The sequence below is a fragment of the Macaca nemestrina genome, chromosome 6 (assembly GCF_043159975.1).
Source record: "Macaca nemestrina isolate mMacNem1 chromosome 6, mMacNem.hap1, whole genome shotgun sequence".
Taxonomy (NCBI): Eukaryota; Metazoa; Chordata; class Mammalia; order Primates; family Cercopithecidae; genus Macaca; species Macaca nemestrina.
The window spans coordinates 52969290-52985991 of record NC_092130.1 but is presented as its reverse complement, the minus strand read 5'-3'; the positions used below and the strand labels follow the sequence as shown (position 1 = coordinate 52985991).

At 40.5% G+C, this 16702-nt stretch overlaps 1 protein-coding gene across 6 annotated transcripts in view; it reads left to right on the top strand.

Moving 5' to 3' along the window:
- LOC105472457 (multiple EGF like domains 10) overlaps nucleotides 1-16702 on the top strand; it is a 394760-nt gene that overhangs the window by 355343 nt on the left and 22715 nt on the right. For all 6 annotated transcript variants that reach the window (XM_071098507.1, XM_071098508.1, XM_071098510.1 and 3 more), the window contains 4 exons: nucleotides 2209-2311; nucleotides 13528-13674; nucleotides 14874-15008; nucleotides 15538-15666. In XM_071098507.1, the coding sequence (XP_070954608.1) occupies nucleotides 2209-2311; nucleotides 13528-13674; nucleotides 14874-15008; nucleotides 15538-15666 (514 nt within the window). The remainder of the gene's footprint in view (nucleotides 1-2208; nucleotides 2312-13527; nucleotides 13675-14873; nucleotides 15009-15537; nucleotides 15667-16702) is intronic.

Sequence of the window (16702 nt, the reverse complement as noted above, 5' to 3'; positions counted from 1 at the left end):
GGTGGTAGCCAGTGAACAGCACCGGTCAAACACCCAGTGTATGCCTGTCAACTCTCCAAACATTTTGTTTCCATTATCATGGAAATCCCCCTGCCTTTAAGTGGAAAGTGGCTGGGATTTGAAAGGAGGGTGGTGATTGATGTCACAGAAATGCTCCTGGAAGTGTTAAAAGAAGGTTTGGAAACAGTGTCTTTTAGCATAAGTATCTCTGGAGCCACAAGAATATCTTAAGATGTCCCTATAGCTCACTCGATTCCCTTGACCTACTTTGGAGATACAGGTCATTAGAAATCTCATACTGCATCTAGCTCAGGCTGTCAGGGAGTGCAAATGGGAAGTGCATTCTGGAGTAAGCTGCTGATTTCTTTTCCATCACTCTGTCTTCCTATAGCAATTCTTTTCTCCTGAGCCATTAGGCATTCTTTCTGTGGTGTGTGTTCTCTGCCTCCAGGACATCATCTGATGGCGAGATAACAATGTGACCCCCTGAACTGGGCCCCTCAAGAAGGGCCTTCCACAATGCTCTTCTCTCTCTGGGCTTCCTCCTCGTTAAGTACAACCCACTTCCCAAAGTAGAAAGGATCCCACTCATGGATATCCCATGGACAGAGTTGTCAGCTTTGCTGCCTCTCATCAGACTAGTGAACAAATTATCAGTACTTGGAGATGAGCTTGAAGATCATGTTTTACTCCCTGTCTGATTGTAGACAAAGCAAAGCCCCTAGCACAATCTCGTCCTTTTTCATACCTTAGAGGAGTTAGTAAATCAGTGAAGGCTGAGAGTTTAGTGGTTCATATCATGACAAAGCTAAATCCTGTGTAGCTCTATCAAACATTGGTGGGGTCTACAAAATGATTGTTTTCTTTTTCTTATTTTAACTAGTTCTAGACAAATAATTATTCATCTCTAACACCCACTACCTGTCTATGCTGGTTGCCATGTTCCTCCTCCGTGGTAATTCTGTACCCCCGTTTCTCTTAGTGCTTGGGTGGTGTTGGGAAGGCGTGTAGTGCCGCCCTCAATTCTCAGGATCTGGGGTGAAAGAGCTGAACTTTCCATTCTTTCTCCACAAACAAAATGATCATGTCCATGAGGAGTGTTGTCTTCATCAGACCATCCAAACTGACATGCATGTGAAAATAGAAAAGATCTGGAAAGGGGGGGTGAGGAGGTGTGTTGACTCATGCTTAGGATTGTGAGTCAGAATATTTTGTGTGGCTTAGACTTCCTCCTGAAAAGCAGGATAATAATTAGAGAAAAGTAACAAAAGTTCTTCATTTTTCTTTATAGTACCATGTATCTCGTTGGCCACTTATGGCAATGAACTCAATTCAATTAAAACTATAATTTTAAAAATTAGTTTATAATTAAACATTTTTTTAAATTATAAAATTATAGTTTCAAAACTATAATTTTAGAGCTTTTTGTGTGGGTAAGGGTTATTTTTGTGTGAGTCATTCTCTCTTTTCACTAAATAATAGAATGCATTATAGGGGACACTGATCTATTTTGTAAAAGATCTTTAGGGACAAAAGAAAATATTTTTACGAGTTATAGCTTATAGGATAAACTTCTTTTAAATACTTGGCATTTTTACATATATTTGCATATATGGATATCAGTGTATTGGCATGATTGGCTTCACCATTTTTATGTCCCAGCCATTGTGTCAGGCATAAACTAGGGTTTGAGTGACTTTAAAACACTGACTTCCTGGAGCATCTATTTTGGGGACTAAGAAGACATAGAAAGAGGTGATTAAGATGCATCCCTCTGGCTGAGTGCAGTGGCTCCCACCTGTAATCCCAACACTTTGGGAGGCCGAGGCGGGTGGGTCACCTGAGGTCAGGAGTTTGAGACCAGCCCAACCAACAAGGTGAAACCCTGTCTCCACTAAAAATACAAAAATTAGCTGGGAATGGTGGCAGATGCCTGAAGTCCCAGCTACTCGGGAGGCTGAGAATTGCTTTAACCCAGGAGGCCGAGGTTGCGGTGAGCTGAGATCACACCACTGCACTCCAGCCTGGGCAACAGAGCAAGACTCCATCTCAAAAAAAAAAAAAAGAAAGAAAAAAAAAAGATGCATCCCTCTAAGAAGTGTTTGGGACAGCAGACTGTATGTGAAATGGCTGACAGTGGCCTTTTCCTCTCCTGTTGTGGGATTTCCCAGGCCCTCATTGTTGCCTTTGATGCTGTTTTCCATGCAGGATGGCACGTACGGGCTGAACTGTGCTGAGCGCTGTGACTGCAGCCACGCAGATGGCTGCCACCCTACCACGGGCCATTGCCGCTGCCTCCCTGGATGGTCAGGTGAGAGCCAAGGACCACTAATTGAAAGGTGAAACCCACCAACTTCACACCTAGCGCTGTTCCTTGTCACTTCACAGAAACATACACAAGTCAACTTTTCAAAAGAAATGAAAATTCGATAAAGTTTCCAGAAAACTGAAACCTTTAATCTATAATCCAGGGCTGATTTTTTGTTGATTTGTGCAGGGGCAGTTCTCTTGAGCTACATGTAAGGTCCAGCTGTCAAAATTCAGGCCAGCAAGATGGGGAAAATGTGAATTGCTTTGAAGAGTCCAGCAAGACCGATGTGGTATATTTTTTTTTTGGAGACGGAGTCTCGCTCTGTCGCCCAGGCTGGAGTGCAGTGGCCGGATCTCAGCTCACTGCAAGCTCCGCCTCCCGGGTCTACGCCATTCTCCTGCCTCAGCCTCCCGAGTAGCTGGGACTACAGGCGCCCGCCACCTCGCCCGGCTAGTTTTTTGTATTTTTTAGTAGAGACGGGGTTTCACGGGGTTAGCCAGGATGGTCTCGATCTCCTGACCTCGTGATCCGCCCGTCTCGGCCTCCCAAAGTGCTGGGATTACAGGCTTGAGCCACCGCACCCGGCCCGCTGTGGTATATTTTGAGCACTGAGGAAAGAATGATTGAAATAAACCCTAAAAATATAACAAGGGCCACCTTAGTGAGGCAAAAAAATACTGATATTAATATGGCGAATATGCATATGCATATTATTGAATGATTAATATGCAAATATTAGAATGTTCATTGCTGGAAGTAAAAGTTTTAAAACTTTCTTTTTTTTTTTTTTGATAACGTTCGGGTCATGACAAATTCATAATATGATTGAGTACAAATTATCTAACCACAGGGTGGGAGTTTCTCCTTATTTATATCACTTCATGGTTTCAGCCAAGAAGTTTATCAAGCTAAAAGTGATCCTGAAAGAAGAAGAAGTTTCTGCTCATGGTATACAGACTTGCTAAGATATTTAATGCCACCTTCCAAGTATCATGAGCAAAAACATTGTTCTTCTAGGACTACTTTACATTCCTATGAGTAATGTGTTAGGGTTCCATTTTTTTCATTTCCTCACCAACACTAGTTATTATCTGACTTTTTCATCCTAGCCATCCTAGTCAGTGTGCGGTGGTATCTCACTGTGGGTGGTTTTGCTTTCCATTTCCATGATGGCTGATGATATTGAACATCTTTCTGTGCATTTATTGGTCATCTGTATTATCTTCTTTATATAAATCCCTATTCAGACTCTTTGTTCATTTTTTAACTGGATTTTCTTTTTATTATGGTGTTATAATAGTTCTTTATATTTTTTAGATGTATGTCCCTTATCAGATATATAATTTACAAATATTTTCTTCCATTCTTTGAGTTATTTTTTTCTTTCTTCATTATGACTTTTGCAGCAGAAAAGTTTTTATTTTGATGAAGTCTAGTTTATCTTTTTTATTTCATTGCTTGTGCTTTTGGTGTTAAATCTAAAAAAGGCCGGGCGCGGTGGCTCAAGCCTGTAATCCCAGCACTTTGGGAGGCCGAGACGGGCGGATCACGAGGTCAGGAGATCGAGACCATCCTGGCTAACCCCGTGAAACCCCGTCTCTACTAAAAAATACAAAAAACTAGCCGGGCGAGGTGGCGGGCGCCTGCAGTCCCAGCTACTCGGGAGGCTGAGGCAGGAGAATGGCATAAACCCGGGAGGCGGAGCTTGCAGTGAGCTGAGATCTGGCCACTGCACTCCAGCCTGGGCGACAGAGCGAGACTCTGTCTCAAAAAAAAAAAAATACAAATAAAAATAAATCTAAAAAAAAACATTGCCTGATCCAAGGTCACAAGATTTATGTCCGTGTTTCTCCTAAAAATTTTATAGTTTTAGCTGTGTATTTAGATATTTGATCTATTTTGAGGTAATTTTTATATGCAATATTGTATATACAATAAATACAATACAATCCAACTTCATTCTTTTGCATGTGGCTATCCAGTTGTCCCAGCACCATTTGTGAAAAGACTATTCTTTCCCCCACTAAATTGTCTTGATACTCTTTTTAAAAGTCAATGTTCCATAAATGTGAGAGGATTTATTTCTGGACTCTCTATTTCATTTCATTAGTCTGTATGTCTCTCCTTATGCCAGCACCATACTGTTTTAATTATTACAGCTTTGTAGGAAGTATTAAAACTGAGAAATTTGAGTCCTCTTAGTTGGTTTTTCTTTTTCAGTATTGTTTTGACTATTCTGGGTCCTTGAATTTCCATATGAATGGTAAAATCAATATGTTAATTTCCACAAAGAAGCAAGGTGGAGATTTAATGGAGATTGAATCTATAGATTAATTTGGGGAATACTGTCCACTTAACAATATGAAGTCTTCAGATTCATAAACATGGGATGTCACCAGCAACCTCTTCAGGTTGTGTCTGTCAGCCCCTTGGAACATGTTGAGAGCTTCTTTGGTTTTTAAAGGAGTAAACTGAGATGAACTGTCATGTGCTTGATTTCTAGTATCTGAGAGCTACCTTGGGAAACAGGCCAAGGCTGGTGCAATGGACTTTATTTTCTACCAATAGGAGCTACCCCCAGACACAAGGCCTCCCCAACCCTGTAGTTCCATCTTGACTTGCAAAACCTGGGATAACTTTGACTTCACAATAGGAAATTCTGCCTTCCAATGTTTCGGCTTGGCTCTTTATCCCCAAATGTTAAAACTGCGTCACACTAGGGATTAAACCAGATTTTGTGACTTCGCTAGGGTTCTTGAAGTTCTCAAATGGAGAGATCGATACTAATTTCTCAATGACCACAGTGAAGCCAAATAACATTTTTAACCTTCTGGCAAATTCAGAACTTTTCTAACAGAGAGACCACATCATTTGTTTTATACAACACTCCACCAAATCTACTTTTGTCTTGCGAAGATATAAAGAATGTGAGGTGTTCCTGAACACACCAGTCACTGCTCAAGTGTCCACCTACTTTGATGATTTAGAACCAGCCTATGAAAGGCACACTCTAGTGTACGTGAGAAGAGCAAGAAGCCAGCCGGAAAATGTGTTAGTTGCATTCCACAGTCTGGGTCATGGGGTAAGACAAATTATCCCATCTGGCCTTAGACCTATCAAGCTCCTACGGGAATGCAGTGGCTTTGTCACACAATGTAATCTTGTAATCCTCTGTCCATCTGTGGCCGGCCTGCTTCTCTAAATGGGAAGACTACCGCTTCATGCTGCTCTATTGCTTGTTGCCCACTATCTCTGCCTCATGGCCTGTCAGTCATTATTGCTTCTAGACCAGCTAAGTTGCCTCAGTGTCTCGTTTCTGGGTCTTCTGTGTGGGCTGTTTGTCTGTAAGCATCTGTCAGTATCTAAGCCTGCTGTGAGGTCATCCCTCACACTTACAGAATACACTTGGTATAAAAAAAAAAACATGTAGAGGAAAAGAAAATTACTGAAGTTCCAAAAAACACCTACGATTGGACCAAGAATTGGCTTATTTTTTTTTAAAGGAAAGAGCAACTTCTGTATATTATTCACAAAGGACATCATTTTATTGTCTGCACCGGACAGACTGATAATTTTTTACCCATAAAAGTGTTTTGGGTTAGTACCTTGTTAGGACTTTTGTGAACATAAAGAAGGTTTCGCTTTTCATTTAAGACACCAGGTTTGAGGTCAAAAAATAAACCATAAGCCCAGGGAAGCAAGCAATTCTATTTCCTCTCATCCCTGTTGCTGAGATTGCTGTAGGTGAACTATTAAGTATCCCTGGACGGGGCAGCAGTATGTAGGGTAGGAGGCTTGTGTGTAGTGAGGCTTTTATGAACAAATCAGTGAAATCTGACACAGAAGCCAGGGCTCTTCCCCTGACCAAATCAACAAGATGGTCTTAAGTGCTCCGTCAACTGCAGACACTGTGGGGAGAGGCTGATCAGTTGGATTTGGAGCCAGAGATAAGAGTCAGAAGGGTCTTGTTCCTCTTTACAAAGGAATTAACATGGCTAAATTGAGGAAGTCTCGCCCTAAGGTGAGATGCCAAGGAAGTTGGCTTGCTCTCTTACTGTGTACTCACATCCACCAGTCCTTATAATTTCAACCCATATCTAGTATTTGACTGTCTGTTCTCTTAGAGGAACTGAGGCTTTTTTATTTCTATTATAATTGATAGTCCTATTTTACCTAGTCATAAAATAAGTCCTCAAAATATACTGCTATGAAAAGTAAACAAAATAAAAGTTGCGTTTGACATTTTAGATCCTATTTCCAAATAAAGTACCATTTTATTGTAGTATGTGGTTATTTGAAACCTTAATTTATTGTCATTTTTAGCCAATAGACTATTTTATCAAAAAGAGGCAGATTGCAGTAGAAGAATGGGGAAGATGAAATACCATTCAGGATTTAGGCCGTATCCTATGCTGCTTCTCCTATGCCTCTGGACCTCTGGTACACTCTTTCTCTCTCTCTCTGCTATAAAATGAGGCTGGCTTTTCAAAATGATTATACTGAAATTTCAGATGTCAATGAAATATAATTATGAGTGTATGTGTATACTTACGTATGTATATTTCCAGAGCAGTTGAGTGATATACTTTTATAAAGTATTTTCCCAAAATTACAGAAACAGACTGAAGTTTATGTCTTCTTTTCTGCTCTGACTTCAGTCAGCCAGAACACCCATTTGCTGAGCATTACAGCTAATCAAGATTTCATTCCAGCTGACTGGGAACATGTGCGGTGTCCGGCCTCATTCCCAGCCCTGGCTAAGATCACTGTCACCTGGGAACTCTTCGAACTTGCATATTCCCAGTCCCCACCTCACACCTACTAAATGAGAATTTGGAAAGTGGCTTAGGAGGAGGAAGATTATGGAGCCTCTGCCCATCCATAAGACACATTTGATACAAATTTGGAAAAGATTTGGAAATCCCTCAGGATGTACTCCTTGGCACATGAAGTGCAAGCTGGATTTCTGCCCCAAGTTAGCCCCTTGGCCAGGGGCTCTTGCATAGTGCACAACTTGCAAAACCTTACTTGTGGCCTTGTCTGCCCTGGTGACCCAGGCAGGCAGTGGCAATTATGGTCTGCATACTGGCATCTGCTGTGTTGTATTACTCCAGTTATTGAAGAGCTTGGGGTCTGGGGTGCATTTCTTTGACAGAAACCACATAATCAATGGCAAATGAGAAGAGGAGATTTAAGGATGTGTTTATACCAGAATAAAAAAGTTAAATGCTAAACAGATAAAAAGGATAATAGGACACCTAATCAAACTCTAGGCGTCTTGAGAAAGAGAGAAGAGACTAGCAAGGTGTGGTATAATTGTAAGGGGAGGGGGAGGAGAATAAAAGGAGAGGTTGGGGGCTCATCTGAGCCCAGCCAGGAGGGGTGGAATTGGAAGGAGGAGTCCTGTGGGCAAGTTGATGAGAAGAGCCCACTTTTCCACTCTTCCCAGCAAGCAGAACTAGGCCTACAGTGGCCTCAGCCTCTCTCCACAAGGAAAGTTCTCCTCTCCATGTTTTAACAAACACCAAGTTTGATCAGCTGAGTGAGTGAGCTGCTACTTCAGGGACTAATCTGTCCTGAGGTGATGTCTCATGCAGCTAAGGGATGCCCGAATTGTTAAAATAAGGGGAGACCTACCTTCCTTTGTCCAGTGACATATAAGTGCAAATCCAAGTTGGAGATAATAACTTTAGTCAAATGAGTTTAATTTACATGCCTGCACCCAATCAGCCACAAGTAGAAATGACTCACTATCTGACCCTTTTGGGTATTGAGGGGTGGAGAGTGTGTCTGCAGGTTCATATGTATATGTCTGTCTGTCTGGGGGAGGGGATCATATAAAAGCAGAAGCCTGGGCCCCTGCTGTGAGAGTGAAGGGAGGGGCTCATTTCCCCCCCCCAAAAAAGGCCACAGAAAAAGCCAAAGCTCCACTATCTGCCTAGCAATCCTTTCTGCTTGCTTTTATCTGGGTCCAGACTCAGGCAGGCCATGGTGTCTGGTAATTTGTTTTGTCTTGTAACTGCAAAGGCTAACATCTCTGATTTATATGACTTATCAAGACATTTTCCAACTTTGTTGAGCTATATTAAGGAGATTCCTTTTTTACTGGATCTTTAAAATCCATAGTACCCAAATAGAAAGATTTGGTGTAACAACCATTTGTTGAGTGTCTCCAGGTTCTATGCAACCACAATGCTTGGGTGCTGGAAACATGGAGAGGAAGTGATGCCAACTCCCATCCTGCAGAAGCTCACATTGCATCAAGACAGACACTGTATCGGCAGAGATGGATATACCAGTGAATAACTTCTCTATACTACACCACACCGCACTGCACTGCACTACACTACACTACACTACACTACACTACACTACACTACACTACACTACATCACTGCTTTGTTGGTCAAAGGATTAGAAAAGCAGAAAATGTGTTGTGACTAAATACTGTATTTCTTCCATCTTATAATTACCAAGCCCAATTATTATTAACAAATATCTCTCTTTGCTCTAATATACGTTTAATAGCTTGTTGCCCAGGAGTTAGACATTGAATCAAAATAATTTTCTTCATTCACTATTGCTCCAAATATTGGAATACTGGCATAAGGAATATAAGCAATTAAGTAAGACAGGGATTTGGGGTTATATCTATGAGAGGGGAAAGAATGACACCCCAGATGATTTATTTACTGCATTCATGCAATCACAAATGCCCAGTGAATGCTGATTTCACATTGAGGCCGCTGGCATAATGCATCAGGCATTAATTGCACGAACATTTCTTTAGAGCTGCTTAGCTGAAGTTTATCACGATCATTCAGCCATTGCCTAGCAACTTGTGAAGGCTATCAAAGAGCTCTTTGTCCTCAGTCCTGGCAAAAACAGTCCCTTACAGATCTCCTTATCAGCATTAGTACATTTATCAGAAAAGAAATGCTCCCATTGAACCAGAGATGGCTGCAGATTTAAACCTACCCCCTTCCCATTTTGCCCCTTCTTCCCAATATTTTAGGAAGTTGTTTCCTGAACTATTCAAGTTTTTATCTGTTTTTTGCTAAAACTTCTGAAGGAATTTCTGTAAGATGTCATATAATTCTTTTATGGCCTAATAATCTGGGCTTACATGTAAAAACACAGACCTGAGCCCCCAAATGCATATTTGCTCAAAAATAAGCAAGGCAGACATCTCCACCTCCTTAGCAGGGAAGGGTCACAACCTATAAATATGTTGGGCTTCCTGGTTTGAGTGAAGACTTATTCAGGAAAGCAAAGAATGATGTGGTTGCTCCATCCCATTGGAAAGTGGTCCTGAATATCATATAGGAAAGAGGAATTATGCTTATTGATTCATTCAACAAATATTTATTTAACACCTCCCATGTGCCAGGTGCTATGGTGAGCAAAAACAGGCATTGTCTCTCCCTCAGGGAGCTGCCAGAATTAATTACCTTTGGTGGAGAATTGGAGGGGAGTCGTCATCTGCATTTTCTTCTATATCTCTCCAGAATTCATCTTCCCCTGCATCTGTGCTGACATTGACTTAGGTTCATGCCTTGTCACTTTGATCATATTTTTTTACCCCCATTTGGGGTTCCCCAGGTAAAAGAGCACCTGACAGGTTTTCTTTCTTCCCAGGCTCAACATCTTCAGGCCATCTTCTGTCCTCCTATAAAGCGCAAATTTAGTTATGCTCCTTCCTTCTTAAAATTGTTCATTTGGTCCCTGTTAACACCAGTGGGAGGTTCACACTCTATAGCATGGCACTGTTGGCTCAACTCAATGTGGCCACCGCTTGGCTGCCCAGATACCTCACCTGCTCTCCCCAGCCCCTGAGTTTCAGCTGTACCCAACACTTGCAATTCCCAAAGGACAGACACTTCTTTGGGCTTCTGAGCCTTGCAGCCAGTGTTCCTTTAGCCTACAGTCCTCTTCTCCCTTCACAAGCTACCTCTGTTCCTGATCATGCTTCCCAGGCAGAGCGGGGTGTGCCTGTTCTGTAGTCATTATCACCCTGGAGTTACATTTTTAAGAAAACTTCTCACCAGCAAGCCAGTAGCTGTCCAGATCCCTTGAATGTTTGCTGAGTTGGGTTTCCTTTTCTGCCTTTGATAAACAAGGAAACAAAAAGATGTTTTGTAGGACTCTAGCAAAGTTGGCAGAAAATAAGTGGAGATAAATATAAATAATACACATGTACACACAGAGAGACAGAAATAATGGTTAAAGCAAAATTTACAACTCTTCATCCTGGAGAATATTTCATTTCAGGATTATCCTTACATGGAAGTCACATCAGCAGTCATATACCTGGTGCGACTTAGAGAAACAGTTACCCAACACTCTCTTCGTGATACTTACTGCCCGAAATTCCACAATTAGATATTTATTTCTTAGGCTTTTAGAATGCATGCTGTCTTAGAATATCAATATTCTCCAGAGAAGGTACTACTCACCAATAATAAATGTATCTTGTCCTTTTCTGACTGTAAGATGAAGGGAAAAATAACCAGGAGGGCACAGAGGACCAGAAGGGCAGAAGCAGCAATAGGAGAAGAGGGTGCAGCAAGAGGAGGAAAGAGAACTCCACACCTTTCCCTGGAATTGCCCCCTAACTGAGACATATTTGATATTTATCTTCACATAGATTAGGCATTAGTATCTGCAAAATGCTGACTCATTTTTTACTGATGATAGAGTAAAATAAAAGGACTTGAATTTTTTAGGAGGGGGTTGGTAATAGAATTTTTATAATTTATATTCAAAGGAAACATTTCTTTGCAATTCTAAGATAAAAGTTATTTTCAAGTAAGCTTGAGACAGTTGAAAGATGCTTGTATGATTGGACACAGAAGGTTTGATCAATGATCTATAGACTTTGCTATGATTCTCTGGAAATGAAATGATGGGTAAACCATATGAAACAAGCTTATGTCTGCAGTTGATCTTCTTGCTATAGGGTGGGCCTTGTTACTTATACAAATATTACCAGGATATAGTTGATTATGACTGATGGCTAGGCTAATCAGCTAAACAAACCTCTTAAGGGAAGAGGAATCAGTTATGAAAGAAAGGATCTCTTTACTCAGATTTGCCTATCTGGCCTGTAGTCGTTTTTCTTAACATGCTCAGATTGAGAATGGGCTAAGCTATACGTAAATCATGATAACCTATGTTATAAAAAAGCAGCATATACTTTTGACTTAAAGTGTACTCCATTCCATCTTAACTGAATTTATTAAGTGTAATTTGAAGTAGTGATTTGGCAAATAGTTGATAAACTAAGTCATCATAAATGGCTAAATCTTATGTCTCCCCCAAGTCCCCACCCTAACAAAAAAGCATAAAAAATCAGGACTAATTTTTCAGAATGATGATCAGTCAGATTAACCAGATAATTACTCAGCTTCCACTTCGAAATCTTCACTGGGATTTGCCTTGATGACTCCAGACCAAAATGCCCTGGATTGGTTGTCTAAGTCTCTGTGATAAACAGGTGTCCCCATCTTAGCTGTTGTTAAGCAGGAGTCTTGGCTCACGGTCAGAGTCTAGGACCTGAATTTGAATTGAGAGTGAAGCATTTAGCAGGTTACCCTTGTTGGTACTTTCTTTAAATTCACAAAACAAAGTTTAGGTTTGCAGACTTAATTTGAAGTAGTTTACTGCTTAATATGTTTGATGCTTCTGCCTAGTATAGGTGTGGATATAAATTCCAGGTAAGATTCTGTGGCTGATGTATCACGTTTGGGGAGGGTAGAGTTTGCAATTTCATCTCAGTTTTTCAAAAGAGATTTGAAAAAAAAAAAAAAGATAATATATTCATGATTGCAAGAAAAAAATCAACGTAGTAGGCCCAGATTTCATATTTTATTCTGTGGGAAATATGTAAACTCCAATTGGTTTATGAACAGACCTGGTTTCCTTTCTTCAGCCCACGGTCCAAATGAAATCAAAGTCAAGCTAGACACAATGAGGTCTGCGTGCTTTCTTGCTGCTTAATGGCCTTTACCGTGTGGGAGACTTTCAGAAGGAAAAAACAGAAAGAGTAAACAGTGGATCTTCTTGCTATTCTGCTATTCCGGTGTTCACCAGAAATGGCGTACCAATTAGCAACATTCATGTTATAGTTTGGGACTGCTTCCATATTAAGGTTCAGACTGTGGTGACTTTTTGCCTGATTACTTTAGAAGTCAGAACTGTAACACAAGACATGACCGTCTCAGCATCGTGGTGCTGGGTGGTTGTTAGTATTCTGGAATCCGGGAGGGTGTGTGTGCTTGCTCTTAATGTGTTTTCATTTGCTCTGAGGCCAGCAACTGCCAGTTCACTACTAATTATTACTTATTGCCTTTCAATGTGAAGAGGATTTCTTTGAGTTGTGAAGAATTCTGGCAAGAAAGAGGCCCCTATTGTATTTCCAATATGAATATACAGAAGAGACTTTTATTTATCTCAAATAAAACCTGGTTTTAGATATATTTTTGCAAGCTTGGCTTTCCTCTCTGTTTCCTTTTGGCATTTTTTTGTTGTTGTTGTTAATTCTAAAGTTTCTCAATACTTAAAATGAGAGTTAAACACCTGCATACAGTTTCATAATAATTGATAGCATAGACAACAGCTACAAATAATGTCAGTTGTGATATTCTGCCAATATCTCTCCAATGTCAGATAAGATTTTTAAGGAGGAATTTGGTGGCACGTGTCAGTACATCTTTCTGTTCTGCACAATGCACCATCAAGTTATTTTAAGATTATGTTTGTTTGTTTAATCCAGGGGAGGGTTTTCTTTATGTAAAACATTTTATGGAACTGTGCATTGCCTTATCCTTTTACACTTTATTTCTCTATGAAAACAAAGAATGGAAGGAGGAGGAGGAAGTCACCAAGGCTAAAATATATCGTATTGTTGATAAATTTTACTTGCAATAGACAGAGCCCTTGGGCTTCCACTTTGCTCCCTCCTCCTGAAGAATAAAAATCAGTATAACAAAAGTGTGCTATTCCTTCTTCGTGATTCCATAGAAAATTGTTCTGGGTATTATTTTAATGTTATGATGATACTGTGTACTGATGTGTATAAGGTGATAACTCGCCATTCATTGCTGCTCGTGATCCTCAGGTTTAGTACTGTGAGCTTAGTCCTCATCTTTGAATTAGTATCTGCGGAAGTTCCACACCGCCTCTCACTCAGCCTTGCCCCATGTGCATTATTACAGGTGTCCACTGTGACAGCGTGTGTGCTGAGGGACGCTGGGGCCCCAACTGCTCCCTGCCCTGCTACTGTAAAAATGGGGCTTCGTGCTCCCCTGACGATGGCATCTGCGAGTGTGCACCAGGCTTCCGCGGCACCACTTGTCAGAGGAGTAAGTGTCTCATTAGGCAGTAATTTCCACCTTCCCTTCCCTGGGCACCATGTACAGAATAATGATCTCTGTCCTACCTCTCAGTTTATAGTGATATCCTGTTGCACTTGAAGGCAAAAGAGAGTGTAATGGTTCACTTGTCCTTTGCAGAACTGTGTTGAGAGCACTTCCCCAAGAGCTTCATTCTTTCCAGCCTTCAGAACTAACCTAACAGATGGGGATTTAACCATTTCTTCTCAATAATTACTTCATTGCCTCATTGGCACAACCATCAGGATATATTTCTTCATCCTTCCTGAAAGCTTGCAAATGGTGTTCTAGAAATTCATTGACCTGTAAATATTTTATTTAGCAATTTGGCATTGGCCTTACCTCAATTACCAGACGTCAACATCAGCCAAACCTTGAGGCAAATCATTCATCCTGCTAGTAGTCTTAAAATCAGTGCTATGGGGAAAATGGAATTGCAAAGTTGAAAAAGGAGACTGTTGACATTGGTCCTTAAGACTTCTGAGTTAGAGAAGGATCCATAAGAGTTTACGTAATCTTTTAGTGAATGCAATCAAAAAAGAATATGTGACTAATTATAAGTTACACTATTCTAATTTTTAAAATTGCCTTTTCCCCCATAAGAATTCTATGCAGTTATCCTATATTTAAAACTGAATAATATATTGGCAACAACTTAAGTATACAGCATTTTGCTTCATCACTTTTCGACTACAGTCATTAACCTGGACCATTTTGAGGAGGAAAAACTTTCAAATTTTGACTGTCGATCTATTTTTATTGCCAGTAATGACTCTTAAAGAATAAAGGATCAATAAATAGTTTGAGAGTGCTTATTTGAGACTTATTAGTATTACAATTTTTTAATCTCTTTATTCAATGAAAATTTCTGGAGCCCCTGCTTTATGCCAAACCTTAAGCTAATTGGGGCCTTAAGTGGGAAAATAAAGAAGATTAAGACATTTGCTTGCTCGCCAGAAACTCAGAGTTTAGTGACTTCTTTTCCTTATTAAAGAGTTCCTTTGTTCCTTCGTTGTTCTTGTTTTCTACTTGGAAAATTCTCCGTATCGTTCTTACTTTTTTTTTAAGGTTTTGCTTTTTAACCTCTAAAACTTTAACTAGATCCCAATCTGGAATGCAAGAGAGACGCATCTCAGAAGGATAACTGCTGATTTCCCTTCTATTTTCAGTCTGCTCCCCTGGTTTTTACGGGCATCGCTGCAGCCAGACATGCCCACAGTGTGTTCATAGCAGCGGGCCCTGCCACCACATCACCGGCCTGTGTGACTGCTTGCCTGGCTTCACAGGTGCCCTCTGCAACGAAGGTAAGGCACGAAGCATCCCGGACAGCTGGGTGGTGATGAGCACGCCCTGTCCTCAGGCCTCCCCTTGGCCTTCCTGAAGGCCGTGTTTTCAGCTGTCTGCTGGGAATGTCTTCTGCTGTGCTGTGTCTGCAGCTTCTCAGATAGGACTTTGAGCTTTGGAAAAACTGGCTTGCCACTCCAGCAAAACGTTTTTATTCTTGAGTTGTGCTACTCTTCAGTTTTAGCTGGACACATCGTCCCATAAACAATCAATATGAGAAAGGATGTTTGACTCCCAGAACAAGAAGTCGTGAAGTCAGATTTCTAGAAGGACAATGATGTCCCCTGGTTTGTGATGCCGTAATGAGAATCTTTGGCTTCATGGATTTGTAAAAATGAGCCCACTCAAGACGAGGGATGCTGTTGAGCAGAGATAGCTACCAATGAGCAGCTGGGCCTGTGACCTTTAAAGTCATTTCCGGTGCTAAGATTCTAGGGTTCTGTGAAAGGGGTTGTGATTGTGAGTTACTGACCTATAGCTTATTCACAGTGTGTCCCAGTGGCAGATTTGGGAAAAACTGTGCAGGCATTTGTACCTGCACCAACAACGGAACCTGTAACCCCATTGACAGATCTTGTCAGTGTTATCCCGGTTGGATCGGCAGTGACTGCTCTCAACGTAAGTCTTGTTTGAGAACAATTAATCAACTGTTCTTATTTGTTTGTTTTCAGATTCTTTAGGATTGAAGTATGGGTGTTTTTATATAATCAAGAAAGAATATATGACTAAAAGACACATTCTACTTTAAATTCCTTTTTTTTAATTCTTTTTTTTTCCCCATTAAGACCTCTATGCAATGGTCCTGTGTTTAATCCAAATAATGTCTTGGAAAGAACCTAAATATGTAACATTTTGCTTTTCCACTTTTCAGTGATTCATCGTCCATTGATATAAAGCAAAACAGCCGTATTTAGAAGTTTATCTCTTCATTTTGTGTTTATCTGGAGAGTTAATTACAGAGAAAGAAAAAATGGAATTAAATGATGTGAGCCTTAGAAACCTATTGGGAACCAGAGTGAACTGCTCACCTAATATGCTTACCTTCACGTTGGCATCACCCAAGTGCCTTCCACACCATTGGATTTCAGACAGGAATTGTGTGACCCTATGAGGGACTATATAGATGACTCTTAGAGCACCCATGTCATGAAAAAAATGACATTGACTATAAGTCATTCATGAATGTTTTGAAAGGGTAAGGGCAATGTCTAAAAGTATTCAACTTTTGACCAAGGAATAGCATATGTATGGGGTAATCTGGTTTCATTCATTATAAATTTTATGAAACACTCTCAGTTTATATTGAATTCCCCCATCATGCACATAAGAGAAATCAAAGAATTACTGTGTGCAGTCATTTTACATGGTGCTTTATTGATAATTTAATTCAAACCTCACAGTTACAAGCAACCTGCAAATACTAATTGATGAGCAATATGTTTTTTGCTGGAAGACTTTTTTCTGAATGTTAATTTTTTCCGTTAGTAGTCCAGGCTGTACACCATTTTTTAGGAATAAGAGAACAGAGCTAATAAATCTCAGAAGTGTAGCTCTTTGGTGAAGGAAGTGTTATGCGATGTGATTTCACTGCATTCTGGGGGCATCACTTCAGAAGAAATCAGTCTGTTTAAATCTACATGTGTTGCAAGGGCTG